Source organism: Ciconia boyciana, chromosome 4 (assembly GCF_034638445.1).
Source record: "Ciconia boyciana chromosome 4, ASM3463844v1, whole genome shotgun sequence".
Taxonomy (NCBI): Eukaryota; Metazoa; Chordata; class Aves; order Ciconiiformes; family Ciconiidae; genus Ciconia; species Ciconia boyciana.
In genome coordinates this window covers 82722031-82749155 of record NC_132937.1, presented here as the reverse complement: position 1 = coordinate 82749155, position 27125 = coordinate 82722031, and the positions used below count along the sequence as shown (strand labels likewise).

Below are 27125 nucleotides of genomic sequence, written 5' to 3'. Positions count from 1 at the left end.
CTACTCAGGGTATTTTGCTTGTGTCCAGTGAATTGCTACATATGAAAATTAAAACTACAAATAAAAGGCAGTGGGTTATAGGAAGCTGAATACGGAACAGGCTGTTCTGCAAATGCAATCTTGTGTATTTTACTGGCATGGATCTGATTTAACAGATGATCTAAGCAATCTTCTGTAACGCAGATCACATCGGTAGGTATATTTCTTGACTGGCTTAGAGGAAGCTCTAAAAGGAAACTAATATTACAAGATACTGAAAAGCATTGAAAAGCTGCTTATTTGCTTGATAGCTTTAGAAATTTAAGTTGTATTTTATAGAGATATTTTGCCAAGATACGGTTCAAAATTAAGTCAGTGATAGACTGGGAACACAAGGTTAAGTACAAGTGGTATTGTCATTGACCTGTGTGTTACATGTTTCTTTGACAGTCAGTCTCTACTGCGTGTTTATCAAATTAATTTTTTCTTTTCTGAATGAGGACACACATGGGCAATAAGTGAGGCTACTATGTAGTATCTGTGTTAAAGCAAGTAGCTGGAATTTTTGCTTTAAGATACAAATCAGTGTTCAATGCTAGTCATTATTTATATGGCATTAGATAATTGCAGTGAACAGCATGTAGCCTCGGGCTTAAATAAGGTTTGATGCTGAAGTTCTTGAAAAAGATAGCAGCCAACGTGGATAACGGTCATAAACTAGTGTGGTGGGTTGACCCTGGCTGGATGCCCAGTGCCCACCAAATCCGCTCTGTCACTCCCCTCCTCAGCTAGACAGGGGAGAGAAAATATAGCGAAAGGCTCGTGGGTCAAGATAAGGACAGGGATATCACTCACCAATTACTGTCGTGGGCAAAACGGACTCGACTTGGGGAAAAATTAATTTAATTTATTGCCAGTCAAATCACAGTAGGATAATGAGAAAATAAAAACTAAATCTTAAAACACCTTCTCCTCACCCCTCCCTTCTTCCCAGGCTCAACTTCACTCCCAATTCCTCTACCTCCTCCCCCCCAGCGGCACAGGGGGACGGGGAATGGGGGTTGCGGTTAGTTCATCACACGTTGTCTCTGCTGCTCCTTCCTCCTCAGGGGGAGGACTCCTCACACTCTTCCCCTGCTCCAGCGTGGGGTTCCGCCCATGGGAGAGAGTCCTCCACGAACTTCTCCAATGTGAGTCCTTCCCACAGGCTGCAGTTTTTCAGGATCTGCTCCAGTGTGGGTCCCTTCCAGAGGGTGCAGTCCTTCAGGAGCAGACTGTTCCAGCGTGGGTCCCCCACGGGTTCACGAGTCCTGCCAGCAAACCTGCTCCAGCGTTGGGCTCCTCTCTCCATGGGTCCACAGGTCCTGCCGGGAGCCTGCTCCAGCGCGGGCTTCCCATGGGGTCATGGCCTCCCTTCAGGAATCCACCTGCTCTGGCATGGGGCCCTCCACGGGCTGCAGGTGGAATCTGCTCCACCGTGGACCTCCATGGGCTGCAGGGGACAGCCTGCCTCACCATGGTCTTCACCTCAGATTGCAGGGGAATCTCTGCTCTGGTGCCTGGATCACCTCCTCCTCCTTCTTCACTGACCTTGGTGTCTGCAGAGTTGTTTCTTTCACATATTCTCGCTCCTCTCTTCAGCTGCAGTTGCCGTTGCACAGGTTTTTTTCCCTCTTCTTAACTATGTTATCCCAGAGGTGCTACCACTGTTGCTGATGGGCTTGGCCTTGGCCAGCAGCAGGTCCGTCTTGGAGCCGGCTGGCATTGGCTCTATCGGACATGGGGGAAGCTTCAAGCAGCTTCTCACAGAAGCCACCCCTGCAGCCTCCCCCGCTACCAAAACCTTGCCATACAAACCCAATAAAACTAGAAATAATTTCTACTTGATTTTCTTTATTTTAAAGATGTTTGACAGATACAATTGTAATCTACCAATAATGTTTTCTTTATTCTAATGTTTTTATCTTGCCATTGTTATAAAATCAGACCTGTCAGCTTTAGAAACTTTCTGGACATCATATGCCTAGGCATGGTGGACTAAAGCATTTGAGTGGTAAACTAGTCTTGACAGATGACAGAGGTGGTTCTATTCAGTAACTCATTACTCAGTGCTAAGAATCTGGGAACAGGAGAAAAGAAAACACTTGTTTTCCTTTTCTACTCTCTGAATATAAAACAAAGTATAAGTCTGACTTACTAATAGTAAAATACTGGAGGGATTACAATGTATACAGTTATGGAAAAAATTATTAATGGAGGATATGTGCCCCTTATTTGATATTTTGATGATTATTTTAATGATGTTTTGATAATATTTTTGACGTTGATATTTTGATGATGCACAATTTTTATCACAGGTTGGTAATTTATATGGAATATTTAATGCAGTTTTCTTGATCTGGTAAACACAAAGCGGTAGTCTTCTGTAGTTAGCTTTTCAAGAAATTCTTGAAAACAAGCTCGTACAAGGAGTAGAAGTGTCAGCTCTGCTGTTTTCTTGTTTGCTTGTGCTAGCATTAGTAGCATTATCTTCAATGTGTGGTTTCTTTGTAGGAATCGTTTTAAGCCACTTGTCTGTTTTGTGAGGGGTAGTTTAGTGAAAATTAGACAATGTAATCCATAAATCCACTTTACTGGGCACATGTAAACTGCAATAAGCCAGAAGTGAGTGAACAAACAAGTATGCTACTGTCATCGCCTCCACATTCCCGCTTTTCTGCCAGGATATCTGCTGTGTGTACCATATGCGAGACAACCATCTGAGTGAGGGCTCCAGTGTCAAGCTGTACATTTAATATTAGCAAGGCTTAGTTTCTTATTTTTAGATAAAAAATAAATATAAGTTCTCATATTTTTTCCAGCACCCCAGTGGATAGTCTTGTGCACTTTTTGGGTGTGTGCACTTTATTTTGGAGACCACTGGTGTACAGCAGCAATGTTTTAGGTGGCTAATGAAAATTAACGTTTCTAGAGAAAGAAACTGGAATCCAAGCAATATTCAAGTAGTGAATTTCCAGTCAAGACTTTCTTGATTTTTGTCATGAATTGAAAGTCATATTGGTTTAAAATGGATTTACAATTTTATGACAGGGCAGTCACATAAAGCATTGTAGATGTCTTTAGTAAATTGAGTCCATTCAAATGAAAGTGTTTTACTTGTGAGCAAGTATAAATATCTAGGGATAAGCAAATGTGACTCATATCTGAAAATAAGGATACTGTATGGAGAGTTGTAAACCTAGAAAGGAATTGGATGTTTTAGTGTTAATGTAGTAGGAGTATGTGATACTCTTTTCTGGCCACAGGTAAGTTTCTTCATTGGCGGAAGAATAGGAAGTTACTTGTAACTTTATAGTGACATTAGTGTGACAGGCATTGAATTCTGCACATAATTTGGGGGCATACTTCTTTTTAAAAAGGATTTTTGAGAATGGGGCAGAAGATCTGTCAAGCTAATAGAAAGGGTTGAATAGTAATCAAAGTATATTATTGAGCAAGATACATAAGAACACTAACTTTAATTTTGCAGAAAGACTGGGGTGTGTCTTACAAGTTCACAGTATTTCCTTCTTGTATTCTTACACCAAAGGGCTTCAATGGTTGAAGCTAGACTAATTCAAAATGGAAATAAAATACACACTCTTAATTGGTAATAAGTGTTGGAATATCCTGTCAACAAAAGGGTGAATTCTTCATTTCCTAGAAATGAAAGTTTCTTTGATTTTCTAAGTTACCCTATTTTCCTTAAAGGTTTATATAAAAGAGCTTACATTTATATCTCTGTTGTGGGGGAAAAAACCCCAGATACTCTTTATTAGTAACATGTTACTTTATGACTTTTCTTCTGGAGATCTAGAGACATGGAAGAAATAATGCAAATAACGGAATGATGTTAGTTTATTGTTTTTAAGCAAAAGCAGTGAGACTATTTTGATTTAAAAAATAAACCCCCAAACTTCTAGTAGTTTGAACTGTTAATATAAAATTATTTTATAAACATGGGGAATTTTAGACATAATACTCCATAAGTACTCCATAATACTCCATAAGCCTTGCATAAGTTAGTAACAACATGTTAAACAATTTTGGGGTATTCTGGAGTTTTCGTCTAATCAGAAGATCAAGTGTTATAGGTAGAATAAGTACTGTTCTTGCCATGTTAAATAAAATGAAACTGATCACAGCTGAAACACTAACTCCTTGCCCTGGATGTATACTTAACAGGAGTTGCTGTGGTGTTCTCATGGTATGATGTGGTAGAATAAAATGTTAAAGGGTGTTTTTTGACATCTCCTATAAACACACTTCTGAAATTAGCAACTCTGCTTACAAATCTGACAATGTCACAAATTCCTTTCTACAAATATTTCCTCTTTTACTAGCATGTAGTCATGCCAACAAGTTCTACAAATCTAGACAAAGCCCAATAGTCTTCTGGCTTCTGTGTTGAAGTGTATTAAATATTTTAAAATGTTATAAAGAGACACAGAGAGCAGATGCAGTGGTAATAGAGGAGACTAACTTGTGTTGAGAATATTTTGGAGTTTAAATGTGCAAATATAAGAACAGAAATTCTCAGAATATGTCTCAGGCCATTACAAGTGGTGCTCTTTCTTCCAAATTCCCAGTGCTTTTCTTTCTCTTGATATGCTCAGGTGGTTTGGTGGTTTTGGTGTCTTCTGGTTTTTTGGTTGTGTGGTTTTTTGTTTTTTTTTTTAACTTACATTTCTATACATCTGCTGGATAACGTAATTTGCTGCTGCAGATATATCCACATTTCCATGTCTAATTCCACCATACCAGAAAGTGGAGGCAGAAAACTTGAGTTCTAGAGTTATATCATCCCCTTATGTGTACAAATATCTTTTCTGATCCATATTCTGATAATTAGGGGTGGTCTTTTTAAAATTAAAATGCTACCTTGTACCACGTTCTGATGTAGTGTGCAATGTGGTCTGTGCTCCTTCATTAGTAGCAATAAGCTACTCTTGTGAAGTCTTTCTGAAATAGGTATGATTATGCACGTTAAGTTTATTAGTATAGACATAGGTATGATTATGCATATTTAAAAATAAATGGAAGCTCTAGTCTTCAGGAAATTAACAGTTAAACTGGATTTTTAGGGGTTATGTTTTCATTATTCTCACTTGTAGGAAAAGAGATTAGTGAAAATACTCTTAAAAAATGCTGCATTCATTTGCTTTTAGTTGTGCTAAGAGAGTAAGGTGTGGGTTTTTTTTTTACTCAGAGGTGTCGTGGACACAATTACAAGTCTGTACCCTGAGTGTAAGTAGCACTGTAGTAAAGTATGAAAAACTTGAGACTTGATGTACCTCAAAAAACATCCAGAGTTAGGGATGTTTTTATTTTTAAACTTATGTTTGATTTACAGAGAAGGAAGGTGAAATCCGGTGTTTCATTAGGGTATTCTAGAAATAGATTTTTTTAGTTCTGTATAGTACTGTATTGTAACAATGGACACAATAGCAGAAACTCACATGAAAGGAAAAACACGTTTTCAGAGTATTGAATATTTAGAGTAAATGAGACACAGAGGATACATGCTGAAGAGCAAAAAAACCTTGGAATTTAGCTTCCTTAAGTGAACCAAATTTATTCTGATGAATGAGGAAGAGGTCCTGTGCATATGAGGAAGTGCAAGATGAATAGAGGCAATGATACCAAGTTATTTTTACATGTAGTCACGCAATGGATATGTACAAAAAGGCGAAAGTAAAATTGGATCTTAAGGCTTTAAATATTGATATTTTCAAACTTCTGGATTGCCTGGCTTCTTACGGCAGGTGTTTATATAAAGCTATAAAGTCCAGAAGTGCCGAATATTTTTGTATTAATTTTTTGAATATATGTGCTATTCATTGTATTGATAAAGTATACAAGTATGTATGAAGTTATATGAACATGAAGATAGAACGTGGCATTGTTGCTAGCGTAATTGTAAATGCAGTGCCTGAGAATATTAAAGAACATTTCCACTCTTTCGATGCCGCATTTTTGCCAAATATTCTTTCAGGAAGCACTTTCTAATGAAATGGGTGATCTTATGTGCGCTGCTAACTTAAACTGAAAGTTGGTTATGTCTCTACTAAAGGTTTAGATACCTTTAACTGATTTGTTAAACATATTTAACTGATTCTCCTGCTGTGCAAGGAGAAGCCTTGTTATGTGAACATGCTTATTGTGCTTCCATTCAGGGGAAAGAACAGAAGTAATTTTTTCAGGTAACATGTACTTTTTGTAGACTAAGCTGTGCACATCAGGAGACCTTTGTTCAATGATTCTGGTAACAGACTAGGTAGTAAGGGAATCTTCTCAGTGCAATGCATGTGACTTTTAGCCCTAGTTTTCAAGACATTTATGGCCTCGGTATCACCAGCTGTCTGAGGAAACGTGTACTGTAAGTGTGTTCCTGCCAGGGTTTCTGGAATGCTGCCATAGAAAACTCAACAAAAATCAAATTTTCAACACAATAATACAGTCTTCTGGTTTTTACAGTTTTTATGAACAGCAAATTAACATATTCTTCAAAGTGTTTTGTGTTGGACAATATAACACGTATTTTACATCAGGAAAAATGTTAGACTAATAAGGTATCAGAGTGACAGTTCACATTTTAGACTCCATGCAAGATTTGAAAACAAATGTAGCTTTAGCACTAAAGTTGCCTTTTGCCCTCCTAGTAGATGTATTTTATACCTGTTTACAGAGTATTTAAGAGATTGTTGCCTGAACACACAGTGGGATATTTTTGTTCCCATATATTGTGTTTGGAAATGATGCATGTTTTGTTCTGAACTTAATTTTTATTTTAATAATTTTCTAACAAAAACCCCCCCTAAAATTTAAAAATTTGTGTTTGTTAGTATAAAATTTTAAATGGGAAATTGTGTTTTATTCAAAGATCTTTTTCTTCTAAATCATTTTAATGATTTGACAGTAAGAACAGAATTTAATGGATTCTTTCTGGACATGAATTTTTGAAAGAATTTAAGAAGTTAAGAGTGGTGTCTGGTGTGATACTTCAGAAATAAAATTAGGGTGAATCTTTATCATAGGTTCCCCTTGAGACTTCTAAAATTCCCTTTGCCATCTATTCTTATGATTACATTAAAAAAATCTCTGTCCTTCATATGGTTTGAATTAATAAATCTCAATCTAGCATACATTTTACTAGAAATCTAGGTAAAAAAAAAACCCCAAACACCGAAACTTCCACTCTGTGGTGTTGAGATTTTTAATGGACTAACTCACATTTAAGAAAAAATTTTTTCTTTTATGTGCTATTTAAACAGAAACCAAAATTAATGGAGGAAGAGAAGACAGGACAAGCCTTCCAGTGCAAATTAAGTAGAAAATGCTTGTATTTGGAAAAAAATTAATACTAACAAGTGATGACTGTAACAGTTTGTCATCTATGGTATTTTTATTTTGATGATGCATCTAAAACTTGACTTAATGTCTCACTAAACTTTGGGGATTCATTACTCTCTTTTGGATTTTTGAATTATTTCTATAGATAAGGTGGTTTTATTCCTGAATGTAGGTTTGTCATAGCCTTAATTTAAAAAGTTTAATTTAAATGCCTATTTCTTAGAAAAGGAGCTTTTTTAAACCTCTCTTCATACTTTTTTGAAATCCTGTTTCAATTTACTGTTACAAAACCTAACAGGTTCTGTTTTTTATTTTTTATAAAAAGTTTTAAATCTTTCACAAGTCAAACATGTAATATTCATAAAATATTTAATGAAACTGGTACTACGTTCATTACTCCTGTTGTATCTTTTACCTGTAGTTTTTACGAGGTTTTATTGTTGCTTTTGTGTGAAAAATGTATTTTTAACTTCAGATCCACTTGAAATTGTGTAGAAATGTTATTGGTGTGTTCATTAATCTTATTTAACCCCTTATAATTACTTTGTGTCTTCATTTTACAGATGGAATACCTCAGGTTTACTATTTTGGCCCATGTGGCAAATATAATGCTATGGTGCTAGAACTACTTGGACCTAGTCTGGAAGATTTATTTGACTTGTGTGGTAGGACTTTTTCTCTTAAAACCGTTCTTATGATAGCCATACAGTTGGTAAGTAGCATAGATGTTAATTTGAGAGTTCATTAGAGTAACTAAGTCAGTCTTCAATGGATTAAATGCTTATTTCACTTAAGAGATTTGCACTTCCTATGTTTTAAATTGGTGTTTGTGGCTTCTAAAGAGCCTGGGATACAGTTTTATCAGAAAGACTGTCTTATGTCACTTTCATTTACTTTGTTCTAGTTTTTCAAGAGTCATTGCATGAATGTAGTTTCATTGTGTCTTCTGAGTTCTCATAAGCATAACCTGAAATCATGAATTTTAGTTTGACATACTCAATTAAAAAGAAAACCTTCATGAAATAAAAATAATTTTAATCCATGAAAACAGTTGGATGATGGGACCCCTAAATAGCATAAATATTTTTCCTGGGCATTCTTGGAAAGCAAGCAAGCAAGCAAACAAAAAATCCCTCAAACCCTTCCAGAAATACTAAAATAGCACAAAATTATTCAGTGAAGGATTTCTTCCTTTTTTGAATATTTCCTGATTTGGTTCCCACCTGAGGGTGGGTGGAAGTAGAAAGAGAGAGAAAGAGAAATAAGGCTTTGCATGTTTACCTTGATACAGTGTGTTTTAAATAAGTCCTTATGAAATATTAATGGTACTGAACCTCCAATTCCCTCAATAGGTAGTGATATTTTTACCCAGGAGGGGTAAAAATAGCTGTTTAAGACAAAACTGTAATTGGATAATAGGCCTGCAACTGTAGACACATAGACATACTCAGCTTATTTACAGCCAAAATGACAAAGTTCATTTTTTTTAAAATGCCCAAATCATCACAGATCCAAAGATCATCTTTATTTAATACTTGCTGTTCCTTTCTGAACATATAAATTTTGATAGAAAGCGATCCAGCTATAATGGAGGTTATATGCATATTGGTGACCTTTCAGTGCTTCTCTCATTTATACCTTTAATATGTAACAGATCTACATGGAACTTTGCTGCTCACTGCTTAATATAATTTCTGGTTATAGTTTTAATGTGCACAAAATATACTTGGTGCCAGCTGTTCTTAAAGAAGATAACTTCTGTTATATACTGATTCATGTCTAAAGTCCAGTGTGAAAGTTTCCAGTACACAATGTGGTGTATCTCCTTCGGGGATGTGTACAATTTTCATTGACTTTAACTGGGAGTTACCTTGTTAAGAGCAATAGCCTTTGTTTTTAAGGCGATAGAAAGGGTGATTTCCTCTAAACATAAAGTCAATGTAAGATATTTAGCTTCTGCCACAATTTAATGTGGCAACCTGAAGCTTAAACTAAACTTTCTGTCATTTTTTCCTTTTATTAAAGATTTCTCGTATGGAATATGTCCATTCAAAGAACTTGATATACAGAGATGTAAAACCTGAGAACTTCTTAATAGGACGACCTGGAAACAAAACCCAGCAAATTATTCATATTATAGATTTTGGTTTGGCAAAGGAGTATATAGATGCAGAAACAAAGAAGCACATACCATATCGAGAACACAAGAGCCTTACAGGAACAGCTAGATACATGAGTATAAATACACATTTAGGAAAAGGTACGTGTGCTTTTTAAGTGCAGAAACAATAATTCAACAGCTGTCATTTGTCTGAAATCATGTTTTCAAGTTGTAATTTTTCTTCAGTCTGTAGTCATTAAGAACTGCAAGTTTTGTGTACTGTGCAAAATTTTAGTTTGTCCTTACGGAATTGCTATTTATGGGGATAAGGTTCTCTGGGTCTCTAATCATCATGGTCATGTCTCAGCAAATAATGATGTCATTTTTGTTAGATATCCATAAAAGAAAGATGAGGTGTATCTTTTTGTATCACAACATCTTCACATGAGAAGTATACCATGGCGGGGTGGGTGGGAAGTAGATGTGCTTATTAAAGATAATCAAAGGGAGTAGATTGCAACAACATAGGCTTTCAACGCTACCTTGCCAGTTTTTTGATCCCTTTGAAATGCACCATGTAGTACAATAAAAGTTGTTTACATTTGATGCTGATTTCTTGATTTATTTTTTTTAAATGCTTATACTGTTAATGAGGCTTTGTCAGAGTAGTTAAAGGTTATGCTAGTGTCGTAAATATGATGAGCTAAAGAAATGACAGGATATATGTAGAGAGGTAAGTTGTTGTTATTATTGAATGAATAAATTTAGCTGGAAAAAGGTGTGTGAGCACTCAAAGCGGTCCTTGTTTATTCCAGTTATATAGAGGTTTTCTAGTGAAAACAGGTTTGACACCTTCAAATTTGTGTAAACCAGTTGCATATCATTGCATGGTAATCACTAATTAGGTTGCTTTTTCAATTGGTCATTAAAAATGTTGCACAATACTTACACTTCAAAGGTACTTCATGTTGATATGGCCAGTGAGAAATGATTCACATATCCCAGATAATAGCAAGGTGTTTTATCAATAAAATCAGACCATAGTAGCTTGTGGTTAGCAGCTGTAGCTGATGAAATTATGTTAACATGTGGAATCATAGAATCATTTAGGTTGGAAAAGACCTTTAAGATCATCAGGTCCAACTGTTAACCTAGCATTGCCAAGTTCATTGCTAAACCATGTCCCTAAACACCATGTCTACAAGTCTTAAATACCTCCAGGGATGGTGACTCAACCACTTCTCTGGGCAGCCTGTTCCAGTGCTTGAGAACCCCTTTGGTGAAGAAATTTTTCCTAATATCCAATCTAAACCTCCCCTGATGCAACTTGAGGCCATTTCCTCTTGTCCTATGGCTTGTTACTTGGGAGGAGAGACCCACACCCACCTCACTACAACCTCCTTTCAGGTAGCTGTAGAGGCCGGTAAGGTCTCCCCGAGCCTTCTTTTTCTCCAGACTAAACAACCCCAGTTCCCTCAGCTGCTCCTCATAAGACTTGTGCTCTAGACCCTTCATCAGCTTTGTTACCCTTCTTTGGACATGCTCCAGCACTCAAATGTGGTTCAACTTAATGTATTTTTTTATAATAAAGTCATAACAGATTTCCTTTGAAGGAGAATAATTAGGCATGTGTGTTCAGCCATTACCTCATCTACAGACAAAAATTTTTTTACTTAATCAGTATGAGGCTCTTCTGACTATTCCTGCTTTTCTCTTGGTGGCTGCCTTAGTCTCAAAATAAATCGGGATGAAAGACCTGTCTAACTTTTTTGACTACTAAACTGGCTTCAGATATGCCTTTTCTATGAAAACGTAGAGAAAGGATATATATAATTACTGTTTAGTGCATTCCATGGCAAAGGTAGATCTGTGTTTACGAAACATCATTCAACAGTGCTTCAGGACAGCAAACTTGGGAAATTTGCAGCATCTCCAGGCAATGGAAAGAATGTGAAGCTTTTTCAAATTGAACAAAACCTCATATTTTCTTAGGGAAATGGAAAAAGTGCTGTTTAATGTGTAACTGCCTTGCCTTAAGCCAGGTAATAGACACCCCTACCTAAGCGGATGCGATACTGGACCTGATGGTCACCAATGCAAGTGAGCTCATCAGCGACGTCAAGATTGGAGGCAGCCTAGGCTGCAGTGATCACACATTGGTGGAGTTCACAGTCCTGAGGGATATGGGACAGGTGAGGAGTATAGTCAGGACCCTAAATTTTAAGAAAGCAAACTTCCAGCTCTTCAAGGAGTTAGTAGGACCCCCTGGGAAATGGTCCTCAGGGACAGGGGAGCAGAACAGAGCTGGCAGATCTTTAAGGATGCTTTCCATAAAACACAAGAGCTCTCAGTCCCCAGATGTAGGAAATCAGGCAAGGAAGGGAAGAGACCAGCATGGCTGAGTCAAGACATGCTGGTCAAACAAAAGAGCAAGAGGGAACTGCGCAGGCAGTGGAAGCAGGGACGGGTAACCTGGGAAGAGTATAGGGACGCTGCCCGCTTGCGTAGGGATGGGGTCAGGAAGGCCAAGGCACAGCTGGAGCTGAACTTGGCAAGGGATGCAAAGAATAACAGGAAGGGCTTCTACAGGTAAATCAACCAGAAAAGGAAAGTTAAAGAAAGCATACCTCCAGTGATGAACAAGAGTGGTGACCTAGTATCAACAGACGAGGAGAAGGCTGAGGTACTCAGCAACTTTTTTGCTTTAGTCTTCTCTGGCAACTGCTCTCCTCACCCGTCCCGAGTCAATGGACAACATGTAGGGGACCAGTGGGGTAAAGCCCCTCTCACTGTAAGGGAAGATCAGGTTCGTGACCACCTGACGAACGTGAACATAAATAAGTCTATGGGACCTGATGAGATGCATCCCAGAGTTCTGAGGGAACTGGCTGATGTAGTAGCCAAGCCACTCTCCATGATATTTGAAAAGTCATGGCAGTCAGGTGAAGTCCCTGGTGACTGCAAGAAGGGAAACATTGTTCCCATTTTTAAAAAGGGTAGAAAGGATGACCCTGGGAACTACCGACCTGTCAGCCTCACCTCTGTTCCTGGGAAGATCATGGAACAGATCCTCCTAGAAGCTATGCTGAGGCACTTGAAGGACAGGGAGGTGATTCGAGACAGCCAACATGGCTTCACCAAGGGCAAGTCCTGCCTGACCAATCTAGTGGCTTTCTATGATGGAGTTACCACATCAGTGGACAAGGGAAAAGCAACGGATGTCATCTATCTGGACTTCTGTAAAGTCTTTGACACGGTCCCCAGCAACATTCTTCTTGCTAAATTAGAGAGATATGGATTTGACGGGTGGACTTTTCAGTGGATAAGGAATTGGTTGGATGGTCACCTCCAGAGGGTAGCAGTCAACGGCTCAATGTCCAGATGGAGGTCAGTGACAACTGGTGTCTCTCAGGTGTCCGTACTGGGACCAGTGCTGTTCAATATTTTCATCAATGACATTGACAGTGAGATTGAGTGCACCCTCAGCAAGTTTGCAGATGACACCAAGCTGAGTGGTGCAGTTGACACGCCAGAAGGACGGGATGTCATCCAGAGGGACCTGGACAAGCTGGAGAAGTGGGCCTGTGTGAACCTCATGAGGTTCAACAAGGCCAAGTGCAGGGTCCTGCACCTGGGCCGGGGCAATCCTCGGTTTCAATACAGGCTGGGGGGTGATGTGATCGAGAGCAGCCCTGCAGAAAAGGACTTGGGTGTACAGATGGATGAAAAGCTGGACATGACCCGACAATGTGCGCTTGCAGCCCAGAAGGCCAACCGTATCCTGGGCTGCATCAAAACAAGCATGGCCAGCAGGTCGAGGGAGGTGATTCTGCCCCTCTACTCTGCTCTGGTGAGACCCCACCTGGAGTACTGCGTCCAGCTCTGGAGCCTTCAGCACAAGAAGGACGTGGAGCTGTTGGAGCGGGTCCAGAGGAGGGCCACGAAAATGATCCAAGGGCTGGAGCACCTCTCCTATGAGGACAGGCTGAGAGAGTTGGGGTTGTTCAGCCTGGAGAAGAGAAGGCTCTGGGCAGACCTTCTAGCAGCCTTCCAGTCCTTAAAGGGGGCCTATAGGAAAGACGGGGACAGACTTTTTAGCAAGGCCTGTTGTGACAGGACAAGGAGTAATGGTTTTAGACTAAGGGAGGGCAGATTTGGACTGGATTTAAGAAAGAAATTTTTTGCATTGAGGGTGGTGAGGCACTGGAACAGGTTTCCCAGAGAGGTAGTGGAGGCCCCATCCCTGGAAACATTCAAGGTCAGGTTGGATGGGGTTCTGAGCAACCTGATCTAGTTAAAGCTGACCCTGCTCTTGCAGGGGGGTTGGACTAGATGACCTGTAAAGGTCCCTTCCAATCCAAAGCATTCTATGTTTCTATGATCTTCACAGCGTGGCTGCCTTCCTTATATGTATGCTTTTAGGCAGAAGTTCTGAAAATAATACAAAATTCCTTTTTTAAAGGTGGGAGATTGGGCTCTTGTGCCTGTCTTTTCAGTTTTTTGGAATTCCTTCTGTAGAAAGTATAGAATTAATTAAAGTAAGTAGAAGATATTTGACATAGTTTCTGCTAAGTATATGAAGCACCAGTGTAATTCTTTGTACTTATGCATCAGGAATGCACCAATTTCAACCATATTGTTTGTCAAAGAACCACTTTTAATATCTAGACTATAACCAAGTCTTGTGAAAAGCTATTGAGACTCTTGGCTCCATGAGCATCCTGGAATATAGCTTGCTTGGCTAAGCTTAGTAAGTGGGTTTATAAGTAATGGAGCAGCTGTGAAACAGTTATCCAGTTTGCTTTTCTTTTTTTAAGACTAAAGCTTTCATACATAAAGAAGTTAATCAACAAACAAAGTTTAACTGTCATGTTGTAGTTGAACAGATGAAATGAAACAAGTGAGCAATGTCTTCCTTTTGCTGGCAAGTTGAATTTGGGTAGGTTTTTTTGTTATCATTCTTACAGACTTCCTTTTCTGATAATATAAATGAATTCTGGAAGCATCCTTCCTTCAAATAAGCCATTTGTGAACAAGGTTGACAGGGACAAAAGAGCTGAGGAGTAGAAGGGCCTAAGTTTTGAACTTTGACTTAAGTACTTAAATAGCCCTGGTTTCCATATTTAGATTCCAAGACATTCTCTCCTTCTCCAGACCTTTCTCAATACCTGAAGTATGTCAGTCTCTTCACATACTTTTCTACTCAGCTCTTCACTGACGAGCAGGATTTTTTTAAGCAAAAATAATCTTTATAAAATAGTATGAATAGTGATTTCCTTTGAAAGATACATTAATGCACACTTTGGCATAGTTAGTGTCTGCAAAGCAATCTACAGTGTAAAAAATGCAAATTACCCATATCTTTAAAGATTGTTTATTAGTATTTATTCCAAATAGTTTATTCTCTCTATTCAAGTAGAATACAGTGATAAAAAGTTCAAGAATTTAAAGGTTTTAAATAAATTGATGGAAGTAAATTTTACAAGAAATTGTGTAGCAGTTTACTGTACATTCCGGGATTAAAACATATAGCTTGCAGTGTGACAGCAGATTAAAAGCTGGGCCACTGAAGGTGATGCTTACTTGTAGAAGGAAAGAATGATGATTGGTAGTAGTTATCATGGAAAGGAAGACCAAATGGATAATGAAGAAAATTACGAACAATTACAGGCTTCAGCATCAGGTATTAAAGCTAACAAACCTTTCAGTTTATTGAAATCTAAACTGCACTAAAAACCTGTCATGTTTCAGAGGTTGATTCACAAAGTGTTCAGTTATCCCTATCAGAGGGCTGCAATTTCAGCATGTAAGGGGAAGACCAAACTCAGTGTCAGCCATCTGATATTCATCTTCCACATTCAGTGACCAATAGCCTCAAAAGATCGATTTTGTTAGCTATTGGCTACTTCAGAGCTGGCAGCTATCTTTGCTTTCAGCTGTCTACCCACATGTTTTCATGTGGACCAGGCAAAGGAGGGGAGGAATCTCTCCTTATTTCAACTGATACTTCAGAGTATCAGGATGTTACCCTCATTCTGTTTTGTGCATCTTCAGCTGCTGATTTGAGTCTCAGAAAATGTCTCAAAATTAGAAGGTACTGGTTATGTATTTCAGTAGCGGACAGTTTAAATATCAGCATCCCTGTTTGCCATAGCATCATGGCCACTGTGGTTCCTTTCCTCATTACAGAAGTGTCTGGTGACCCTTTGCAAGTAAAGGAAGATCCCAGTAGTGGACTGCTAATCGCAGAATGGTTGAAGTTAGCAGGGACCTCTGGAGGTCGTCTTGTTCAACCTTCCTGCTCAAGCAGGGCTACCTAAGCTGATTGTCCAGGACCGTGTCCACACGGCTTTTGAATACCTCCGAGGAGGGAGACTCCACAACCTCTTCGGGCAACTTGTGCCAGTAATACATGTTCCCATAGTATATACAGAGCAGAAAACTTTCCCTGCTTTCTCATGATATTAAGTTGTTACTATCTTAGTAGATGCAGTTGGAAGTTTGTCAGATGGATAAAAGGTTTATTTATTAACTTTTTAATTTAGTATTTACTAGAGGTAATGGTCATGAGCTGAAACTAATATTTTTTTCTTGTTATTGTTTTACAGTTTTGTAAAAACAGGAATCCTTTTCCTTTTTCAGTTAAATTTATTTCCACAATGGTATTGAAACCTTATCTCAGAACTAGCCTATTTGGCCTTTCCTTCACATTAGAAATGAAATATAGTATGCCAGCTTTATTTCAGACGTTCCTTTAGTGTTTGAAAATGAAAGGAGAATTCTGTTTTTATAATACAGCAGTATTTACTAGTGTGCTACGATATTTTGTAGTTATGATCACAATGATGACAAATTTGTCATGACTCCAAGTCTTGTTATCATTGATGTCAGTGGGTTTTGAAATTCTTAATAAAAAGTATACTCTTAATTAAAATTGTATAATACCATATTCCAGGTAATTTAAATATAATGAAAGACCTCCCACCCCACTTAACCCATCCAAAAATGTATTTTATATGAAGCTGGCCTTAATTCTGTATGCATTCATGTAGTAAAAGAATGTGTAAAAAGTAACTGAACTATTGTAAGCTTGCCATGTTTGCTGGATTTATTATTCTTCACCAAGTGAAGACTGAAACTGCATTGTTGTTAAGCCATATTACAGCCAAAGAGCTTCAAGATTAGATTAAATGATTTTTCATTTAAAGAATACTAGTATAAATACTAGTATTTCCTGATAGAATAATGAATATTTAACACTGCAAACACTTTTAAAAATTGATAGCAAGGTTTGAGCTTCCTAAACGTAACTTTTAGGACACAAGTTTCTCAAGTAAAGCAAGTGTTCACTTTATTTTTCAGGCATGGTATACCAAGTTGGTGTCAGTTTAAGGTGAGAAAACAAATTTTAAAATCCAATAAGCTTTTTTAGTCTTAAATAAGACACCCCCCCCATATCATTTAAGAAAATAAACCAAAATGTAAAACTGGTAATTACTTGAAGAACATAACTGAATTTTGAGGGGATTACATGTCTGATATTAACACAGGAACATAGTAAATTACACTTTCTTCTTCAAGGGAAACTTTTCCACTCCTTAGGTACAATCTTGATCTGTGGTTGGACAGGTTTATTTTTATCTAATGGTAACTTGCTTAATATGTATGAAAGTTCTGCCAAATTTATGTATCATGGGTAGTTCTGTATCCCTCAGCCTGATGCAAAGCCATGAGGAAGAGCGGGTAGATATATACTGGCTCCTCTGGCAAGGGTAGATGTGACAAAACTAATACTCTCTTCAGTTGCTTGTCTCACTTTACTGTAGTAAGTCTCGTTCTCACAGGAGATTCTCAAACATATACATAATTCTTAAATGTAGATGGAAAAAGTTTAGAATGCCTTTCTGAAATGTTTACAGTGATGTTGCTAAACCATGCAAAGGAGCACAACCTAATGTAATGACTCCGCATCAGTTCAGACTCAGAGCAGTGGTTCTTCTTGACCCGATTATTTTGCAGGCATTTCTTAGGTAACAGAGAACTATTTGTCATGATCTTTTAGGTCTAACAAACACTGAACAGTATGAATGGGGGTCTTACTTTCATAGTCTCTCCTTTATGCAAAGTTGTTTTTTTCTGTATGTTCTGTGATTCCTCTCTAAAAATGTAGTATTTCTTTAATTGGTGCAGTGGGATGTACAGAACACTGAAGCTCTTCAAGCTCTGTTGTCCCTTTGGTTGCAGAGACAGTGGCACATAGAATACATTCAGCACTGAAAACACTGGTAGTAAGATAATTTTTTAGGGCAATATTTTTAGTCTGTAGGTGATTTTCCTAGCAACTTGAATGGTCTGATAGCAAAATTAATGCATGTATAATTGCTTCTTGACTATCCAAGGTGTCAGCTGACCCTTGTAAAAAAATGTGGTTTTTCAGTAAAGAGGGAGATTGTTAGATTCACATTGCCTTATAGGTTGTTTTCAACTATGCGTTTATTGAACTGTAACTTGTTCTATGTTAGTATGTACGAATAAGAAAGTATGTTGTCCTTTGATCAAAAGTACATTTTAGGATCCGTAGTGTTTAAAACTGTCATAACAAGTGCATAGTAACTAGAAAGACTTTAAATGTTTGCATATGTTTAGTTGAAACTTGTACAAAATTACCAAGGCCCACTCTTTTGAGGTGTATATAGAAGGTGATATATAGTTACTGAACATCATGTAGCCAATTATTTCAATAGTATTTTGTTCCAGAAACATACATTTGATCAAGGGTTTCTGGTAGTTTTGTGCCAAGTTGGGAGTTTGTATCTGGAATAGAAGGTATTTTGTCTATGTGAAAAATAATGTGGCTTTATTCAGATAGTTACTTGAAGGAAATACAAATATTCTGCAGCCCTTATCAGCATGTGGCTGGTTCCCTTGCTTCTATAATGTAATTTCTCTTGGGGATAAAATTACTCTGTGTTTCTTTTCCAGTCCCCTTCATTTGCAGGAAGGAAGAAAGGGATCCCAGAGAATGTCGATTCTCGCTGGGAGCTTAAGGAAGACAAAAATCTATCTGTAAAAGCCCTACAATCTTCTGGATTTGCGGGAAATCTAAATTAGTAATAATCTAAAATTTAGTTTCCCTAAATTCAGGAGAACAGGATACTGAATTGTTGTCTAAGTTATTTAGCTACAGGAAGTGTAGTCACATGAAGTTGTAATTGCTATAATATGGCTATCTCTAATGGTCTCTGGGGAATAACCAATATTCTTGGTTGTATTAGTCTTTTCTTGGTAGTGCTTAATTATTGAAGAGGTAGAGGTTAGTTATCTTACAATGAATGCCTGAGACTCTTTTGGGAATGAAACAACTCTGCTCTTCAATGCTAACTGAAGGGCCAAATAAAGTAAGTCTTTAAACTACTTATCTTCAAACAAAACAAAAAAAACCCCACCCTTACCTTTATAGTAGATCTGCGCTGTTGTCAGAGCTGTCATATGTTCTAGATTTGAAATTAGTTTTCTAGAGGCCAGACTTTTTTGTAATCTAAACCTGCAAAAAATAATTCTATGTTGGATCAGTTTTAGTGCATTTCTTATTAGAAGAACAATAAATGTTTGGACTTAAAATTGTATTAATCTAAATCCTGGAGTTTTTCCAGAAACTCAAAAAAAATATTTTCTGCAGGTTGTGCTTTGTGGTGATGGCCCTCCAGGAGTCCTAGCAACTTTCACTTGTCACTGAGCCAGTGGTTCAGGATCAAGTCCTTTGCCAGATCTAGGACCTCCATAGGAAGTTCACTAGTCTCCTTCTCATACCCACTGAATTATCACTGAACCTCAGGGACAGGATTGTAGCTGCCTTAGATAAATACCTTTTTCTGTGTAAACTAACCTTATAAATCCATAATTATATGACACAATGCTTCTAGAACAAACTGAGCTAAATAAATCTTTGCTCCCTTAATTAAAGATATAACTGAAAATAGGATTTTTTCTGTAAAGTCCACATTATTCTTAACACAACAGTATGGCATACAATGTGTGCTTATGATAAAATTGGCATACAACTTCATTTTTATGAGCCAGAATCATTAACTTCAGGATTCTTGATTTTGTTCTGGAAAGGATGCTATTCTTTCCCTCAGTTTATATTGTTGTATGGAATCATACAATTTTTAGTAAGACTACAAACTCTGGGTGATAACTTTCAAATTTATTTTTGCTAAACTTTATAGACTGACAGTTCAGGGTGTGTAGATTGTCACTTTCCATCTACTTTGTGATTACAGCAACAAGTCTGTGTATCAAACCATGTAATCGTCCAGTTGCTAATACTGTGTTTTCTGATCCAAATAGATAGTATGTTTCTAATGTTTCAGCATTCCAATAGCAAGCTGTAAACATTTTTTTGTAGGGGGAATGCAGTGTTCATAATGGATGCTTACTGAAGACTGAATGTCTGCTGTTTGACCTGTGTTACGGTTACTTTACCATGTATGCTAAAAAAAAAAAAATTCTGGAGATAGCCTGCTGAATAAGGTTCTAGTTCTTACTAAAATCAACCTATTTGAATTGAGATGATTGATTTATCTATAGCTTGTGAACTAAGTAGCAGGTATTAAGTTTCTTACTAATTTAGCTAGCTTCAGGTGACCTTGAGAGAGAGGAGACCGTGTGCCCTAAACCTTGTGTTTGTCATCTTATGATCGTATTACTTTTGGGCATCAGATCCTCTCAATCTCATTAAATTGTGGTGCACTAGGATCAGTGTACATCAGCAGCCCTTCCTCCAGCTGATGCTTGAAATGCTTTTATGTTCCAGCTAGTCCACTGCTAGGGTTTTTTTTCCAGTTTTCAGAGGCCCTTATTCCAACAATAGCAATATAATCTTTGGTTTTCCCGTTTCTCAGGCTTATCTTGAAGAATTTCATAGGAAAGGATATGTGACTACTATTTTTTAATTACTCCAGAGTGATCAGTGAAGAACTCAAGTGGATTCTAAACAACAATCCCCTTCCCCTAGAATTAAAACAAACAAAAAAATCCTTTCCCATAACAGATTCTTGAGGGCATTGTATATTCAAGTGGTGCATCCTGGAAGTAGTTCCCACAGAACTACCCTACAGAAATATGTCCAATGGTCCAAAGCTTGTTAAAGAAAAATCCTCTTAATTAGAAATCATTTAGGGTAAAGATTGAAAGTTCCTCCTGTCATAGAAAGGACTGTCAGTGAAAGAGTAATTGCCTCGAGGTCATGGTTTTTTGTTGTTTTTTATTAAAAAAAAACCAAAACGGGAAGAGGTTAATTTTTCATCAGCATAACCTGTAGAAGTTAATGCGAAAGAGAGGAATTACTGTCCCTTAGCAAATAGAACTTTCCAACATATTTTTATGGGCTATATACCTTAGTGTTGCCCATAGATGGGCCACCTGTTGTGCACTTGTAACATTTTTTGTATGCTTTGCCACTGTCTCACCACTGATCTGTCTTACATAAAACACACAGTGCATTGCAAAAAATGTTTGTCATGAGCAGTACTCATGAAACACTCATTATCTCCATGTCCACCCCCTCTCATAAAGAGCACAGGATTTCTGCAGGCAACTGGAGCCAATGTTTCCTTCATGTACTGAAACCTGTCAGGCACAGAACTCTACTGCTTATTCCTGCTTTCTTCTTAACCTATGTGGTTGCATCAGGATAGCATATGGTCAGCAAATGGGATGTTGCAGGGTTGGCAGAAAAATTCAAGTAAGACCAGATTGTCTGGAGGGCACTCACTGAGAAAAATGGCAGCAGTGGACAACAAGAGTGGCGGAGTGGACACAAACAGGAGGAGTGTCGGCAAGGAGATTGGAAACATGGAAACGAGTGAAGGAGAAATGACTGTGAAAGAGCCTCATACGGCTGGCAGATATGTGATGAAGTAAGGGGCTAGATGTAGCCCATGCTCTGAATTACCATAAGTGTTTTGGTATTTTCTTATTCATTTGCTGGTATGTGTTTACTCAGTGTTCAAATGAGAAAACAGGGATAGAAAACAGAGTAACAAGTAAATTGTTCTTTTTATATGAAGATTAAGAATTGTTTTTCAGATGCAGTGTATTTGTGGCAACATTTTATGTTGATCAGATCAAAGCCAGGTTGGCTTTAACTTCCCTGCATTCAAAATCTACAAACATTTTTTCATTGACTTTTCTGCTCCATTTCTCTTACTGTCAAAGCATAGTGATTTTGTCTTTGTGAAAATACTGAGTAGAAACAGTGTTAATATTTTGGTTTTCTTCCTTACGTCAGGGAGAAAATCAAAGTTAGAGGTAAATACTACCTGTTACTACAAAACATAATACACTGTGTAACAGCTGTTTCAACAGCAGTACAGAATGAAGCCAGGTGAAAATGTAAAAATGTTTTCTGCTAGTCTTTTAAAGACTTTTACTATTCTTTATTATATTCAGTTTTCTTATGAATAATGGATTTTATTTAACAATAATATGGAATGTACTTTGAAAACTTTGAACTTTGAATGCACTGCATTTTGCTTGTTATTTTTCTTTAACCTTCTGTGAACTTTTCGAAGGATTGCTACTGTGCTACTATAGATGAAAAATTGTAGGCATGCCAGACATTGTCTTCTGTAACTTAGCTTTTCAGTCAGCTAGACTTGAGAGCAGGCTGTATGTACATGTCTCTTCATGCTGCTTTCTGATCAAATAATAAGACTTCTGAGCCTTCTTCAGTCCACCTTTGGCTTACTCAGAAATTCCATAAGGGGTCCCTGAGAAACACACCATCTTTTCCATTATTTTATAGAGGAAAAATGAGTTCAATTAAAGCTTTCTTAAATTGTTTCAAGTTCACAACTAATGGATCAAAAAATGTCGGAATTAAAATGCAATTATATAGGTAAAGTGTCAAAATGTATTTAAAAATAAGAACAATTTCTTATAGCGAGATAATTTGTTTAAAGTACTGTTGAGATCAGTATACCTGCAGTCTGCATCTGCTTTTTTTTTTGTTTTAGCTGTGTTCTTAATGGAGTCCATAGTACACAAGAAGCCCCCCGTATGCTCAGTTTGATTTCAAATACCTTATACCTCCCAATTATTTTTGCATAATTTGGAAGCTAACCTTTTAAATATAATGTGAAATTATGCAGATTGAATGTTCTAATAATATTTGAATTTTGTTTCAGAGCAAAGTAGAAGAGATGATTTGGAAGCTTTAGGTCATATGTTTATGTATTTTCTCAGAGGAAGCCTTCCATGGCAAGGTTTAAAGGTAGTGGTTTTTGGTATCTTCCTCTATCCTATTTTCAGATCATCAGCTTTTCTTGCCATGATCTTTTTCATTTTGAAAGTTTGTCTGCAAGCTGTATAACTTCAGAAGCTTGTTTTGTTGTTGTATCATAGGCTGATACATTAAAAGAACGTTACCAGAAAATTGGAGACACAAAGCGAGCAACCCCTGTAGAAGTATTGTGTGAAAACTTCCCAGGTAATGTCTACTGTTAATAAAAATGTTGTGTCTTGATTTAGAAAACAAAACTGGCATAGGTAGTTGTTTAATATCTGGTTTTAGAAATAAAATAATGCTTCCAAATATGTGTATTATGTACTATGGTAATAGATATAAGAATTATCCTTTGAAGCAGCACTAAGCTAATGCTGGTGTACATCAAAGATAGATTCTTCTAAAGGAAACATTAAAAAAAATTATGGTACATATTCTTATGGTGATCAGCTAGTCTACACATGTATCTTCACACATAAAATTTTGCAAGCCTTTTCAGCTCAAATCTGATATCATATCCTTTTTTTAAAACAAGCTGCATTAGGAACAGCTTGAAATAATATTTAAAATAACTCGCAAGTAGTTTCAGGTGTCATTTCTAGTTCTCCTTAAGTGCACAGAGAATCAATGAGGTATTGGAAAATTGGAGAGAAGCAAATAGGACATTTTTTTAAAGTTGGACTAATCAGCTCCAGGGACGGGTGACACACACACAACATGGACACAATTTTGTGAAAACAAAAATAAACACCTTGAAAATTAATCACAATATCATTGATAGGCAAAATGGATTTGCTGAGAATAGCTCATGACAAACTGATTTGACTTCCTCTTATGAAAGGAAATCTTGTCCACAGCAGGCCTTGTGGACAGGAGGCAGATGTTTTATGTCACGAAATCTTAGTACTTTTGCTTCTGATGCTCTTTTTAAATATCCTCACAAGTAATCTTAAAAGCATAATCGAGAAGAATCTACTATGGGAAGAAGAGTGTAAAGCAGTTTGAAGTAGTTAAGTACATTGTTGCCAAATTTGAGACATGAAATGGTATTCCACAGAGATATATGCTGGATCTGTTCAGTATTTTTGAGTGCGTTGTATAATTGAGAATGTTTATTAAACTTGCAATTTGAAGTTTGAAGTTCGTAGGCTCAACAGTGGGGTTAGAATAAAAGGATCCTGACAGATTACAAATACAGTCTTAAAAATGTAAGGTACGATTCAATAAATCATATTCAAGGTAGTATATGAAGATAGGATCAAATCCAAATTGAGAATTACTGGGTATGGAAAGGTTCCTTAGGTAATGACTCAAAGTCAGTCAGTCACAAAGTAAATGCAAGTGAGCAGTGTCAAGCTGCTGTATTTTTAAAAACGAACAAACCCTATACTAAATTGGATGGTGTTAAAAGGATGTAGCCTGAAAGACACATGAATTGCCATTTCTTTATTTGAAGTGCCACTTCTACTCTACTTGTTTCTGTAAAGCCTCAGCTGAAGCAGTACGTTCAGTTTTGGGGATGGTACTTCAAGAAAATGTATCCTGTTTTAAGGATATCTCATAAAGAAGTGGGAGTGCTTATGCCGTATTTGCTAGACCTGTCACCAAAGACTGAAGGCATGAAGATTGGTTTAGTCAAGATTGTGAGGGAATGAACTTCTCCTATACCTTTTGGCTGCTACAAACATGAAAGGAATCAGTTTGCTACAGCCACAGCAGCTAGGACAAAGTAATGGACGTAATCCAAAACAGTTATGTTCAGGTCTAAACTCCTGTGTTTCAAGTACAGTGAAGAGCATGAAGGGATTGCCATTGCCAGGGAGAATATGGAGGTTTTTTTCACTAGAGTTGTGTGAAAACAAACCAGGCAGACAGGGTTGTAACCGATTTGCTATGGGATAGGGTGGTGTACTAGATGGCCTTTTGAAGTTCTTTCCAACCCTGTGGTAAAAATTAGTCCATTATCAATTCTTCTTATGTTTTTTATTTTACTTTCTTCTCTGTATTAAAAAAAAAGTAAAATCAAGTGAAATTGACTTTTGTTACACAACTTAGAGCAAATGTCTGAACATATGTTTGGTGAATTGACAAAAGTTTAAATGTGGGGGAAGAAAACTGTTCTGGAATATAAATCTTCTGCATCCAGTAATGCATGCATGTCTTGCATGTTGATTTTTATGTAGTTGCTAGAATCCTTTAAAAAATAAGTATCTAATTTAAGATGTATATGGTGCAATTCCTGGAAATAATTATGCATGAGTAGTTCCATACATCTAGTGGACTGTTTCCACAAAATTTAATCAAGTACATGCTTGTTGACAGGACTGGATCTGAAAATGGAACAGGGAAAAGATATTTGACCTTGGAGAACACAAAAGATAAACTTCTTTGATAGTACATATGTACATTTTCATAATAAATATATTCTTATACGTGGAAGATTTTGCATGTCAAATCTGAGGATTTTCTACCTTTTCCTGTCCTTGTCACTTAAGACATAGACTAGAATGAGAAGTACATCCACCATCATTTCAATTCTTTTCAGTCAGCCTGCAGACTGAGCTAGCTGACTGATGTTCCGTAAGGCAAGAGAACTCTGTAGTATCAGTGAATGATACTTTGGTCTTTGTCACATGTGAAACACTTATCTTTTTCATCCCCTGTTCTGTGGAATTGTACTGTCTTTGAGTGTGCAACACTACTGCTTTTTCATGCCTTGTATAAAATATGAGTAAGGATTTCAGCTCTGGAGTTTCTGCTTCAAATGCAGGGTAAAGGTGGTGGTATTTGCATTTTGGAGTCAGCCAATTGTAACAGATTCAGCTGCATTAAATGGCTCAGTTCCAGCTTTCATACCTCTGAAGACATGGCTTGCATGCTTTGGGTTCCAGTTTACATTGGGAAAGTATGGTTAAAGAGGTCCCTAGCAATCTGTCAACATCTCTCTTCACCTTCTTCAAACACTGATCTTGGCTAGTATTGTGAAGAGTCTTGCTTGTCTGCTGAGCTGGACCTTAGGTGCCAAGGAATTCCTCCTGTCCACTGCTTCATCTGCTCATGCCTAAAACATAGCGCTTAATACCGTTTTTGTCAGAACTGAGTAATGAGGGATGTCTCAGCAGCATTGTCCTGTGGTACATTCTTGACAGCGCCAACATGACGCTGCCTCACAACTTTTTGTTATCAGGCTGGTCTCAAACCTTCACTTCTTCTTTCTACCCCACTACCTCTGAAAGAGTTTAACTTAGCATAGCTCAGTTTTAGCACTGCCTCTGCACTTCTCAGCCATCCTCTGTCAGAAGATGGAGTTCTTGGAGCACCTTGTTTGTACTACAAAATGTCAGCTTCTCCAGACTTACTGGAATGTGATGTGTGGGTCAGGGTGAGTGTGCAGTGATACTGTTATGCTGCTTCTGACATACATACCTCTTCATAGGATCAGTGAGTGCTGGTGGCATCTACATTTAACCTTATTCATCCTCTGACTTTCTGGTCATATTGAGGTGCCTTCTCTTGTATTTCGGGACCATGTGAACAGCCTCTTTGGCTTGAGAGTGAGGAGTCTTTGCTTTTCTCAGAATGGCTTGCCAGTGGGTGGTTTCGCACTCTCATGAGCTACAAAGATTCCTAAACAAGTTAGATTTTAAGAGCTCTGTCTACCTGGAACTCATGTCGCAGGACTCAAGTCAAGTGCTTCACGTGATCCATATCACATCGGGAGAAATTGTTGCAGTATTCTATTCCAAACCACTGCAGTGTGATTTCTGGTTTTTCCTTTTTCTTTCTATAACAGGAAGGTGTGGATGAATGCAGTCTCAATGAACCAAAATTTCAGTATGGTTTGGTTGTTGTTCTCTTCAGTCTTCCAGTACTTTTCTTTCTTATAATACCTGCTGGTATATATATGAAGGACCTGTAGGACTTGGTCTTTTGTGAAAGCTTGTTAACATTTATCTCTTCTCACCATCTGCTGTTTTTTCAGACTGTTGTATTTCCATATGCTCCTCATTTCACTGATTCCTGAAGGGGTTATTGCAAGTGTAGTCACACGTCTGAGCAGTTTCTTAATGGGATTTGAAGCTTGTGCGTCAGGTGCTCATGGGTCCTCCCCTTCAACCCTTGGATTCTTGTAGTCTTCTGTTCATGAGGATGCTTGTTCTTTACAACTGTTTTCTCAGAAGCCTTTCATGGCTTATACCATTTATCAAGAATAGGACTTCTGTATGCTCTACTCACCTGTCAACAGGTTTGTGCTGGAACTTGTCTTTACTAGGAGGTTCTGGCTGCTAGTGCACAGTCTGTACTTCATACCCTTTAATGACTAGGAAAGCTCTTTCCTTTTATCTTTACAGGTCCAGACTCTTT

At 37.6% G+C, this 27125-nt stretch overlaps 1 protein-coding gene across 6 annotated transcripts in view; it reads left to right on the top strand.

Moving 5' to 3' along the window:
* The window catches only part of CSNK1G3 (casein kinase 1 gamma 3), a 117630-nt gene that overhangs the window by 44450 nt on the left and 46055 nt on the right, over nucleotides 1-27125 (top strand). For all 6 annotated transcript variants that reach the window (XM_072860397.1, XM_072860396.1, XM_072860400.1 and 3 more), the window contains 4 exons: nucleotides 7935-8083; nucleotides 9397-9631; nucleotides 22663-22748; nucleotides 22880-22964. In XM_072860397.1, coding sequence (XP_072716498.1) covers nucleotides 7935-8083; nucleotides 9397-9631; nucleotides 22663-22748; nucleotides 22880-22964 — 555 coding nt within the window. The remainder of the gene's footprint in view (nucleotides 1-7934; nucleotides 8084-9396; nucleotides 9632-22662; nucleotides 22749-22879; nucleotides 22965-27125) is intronic.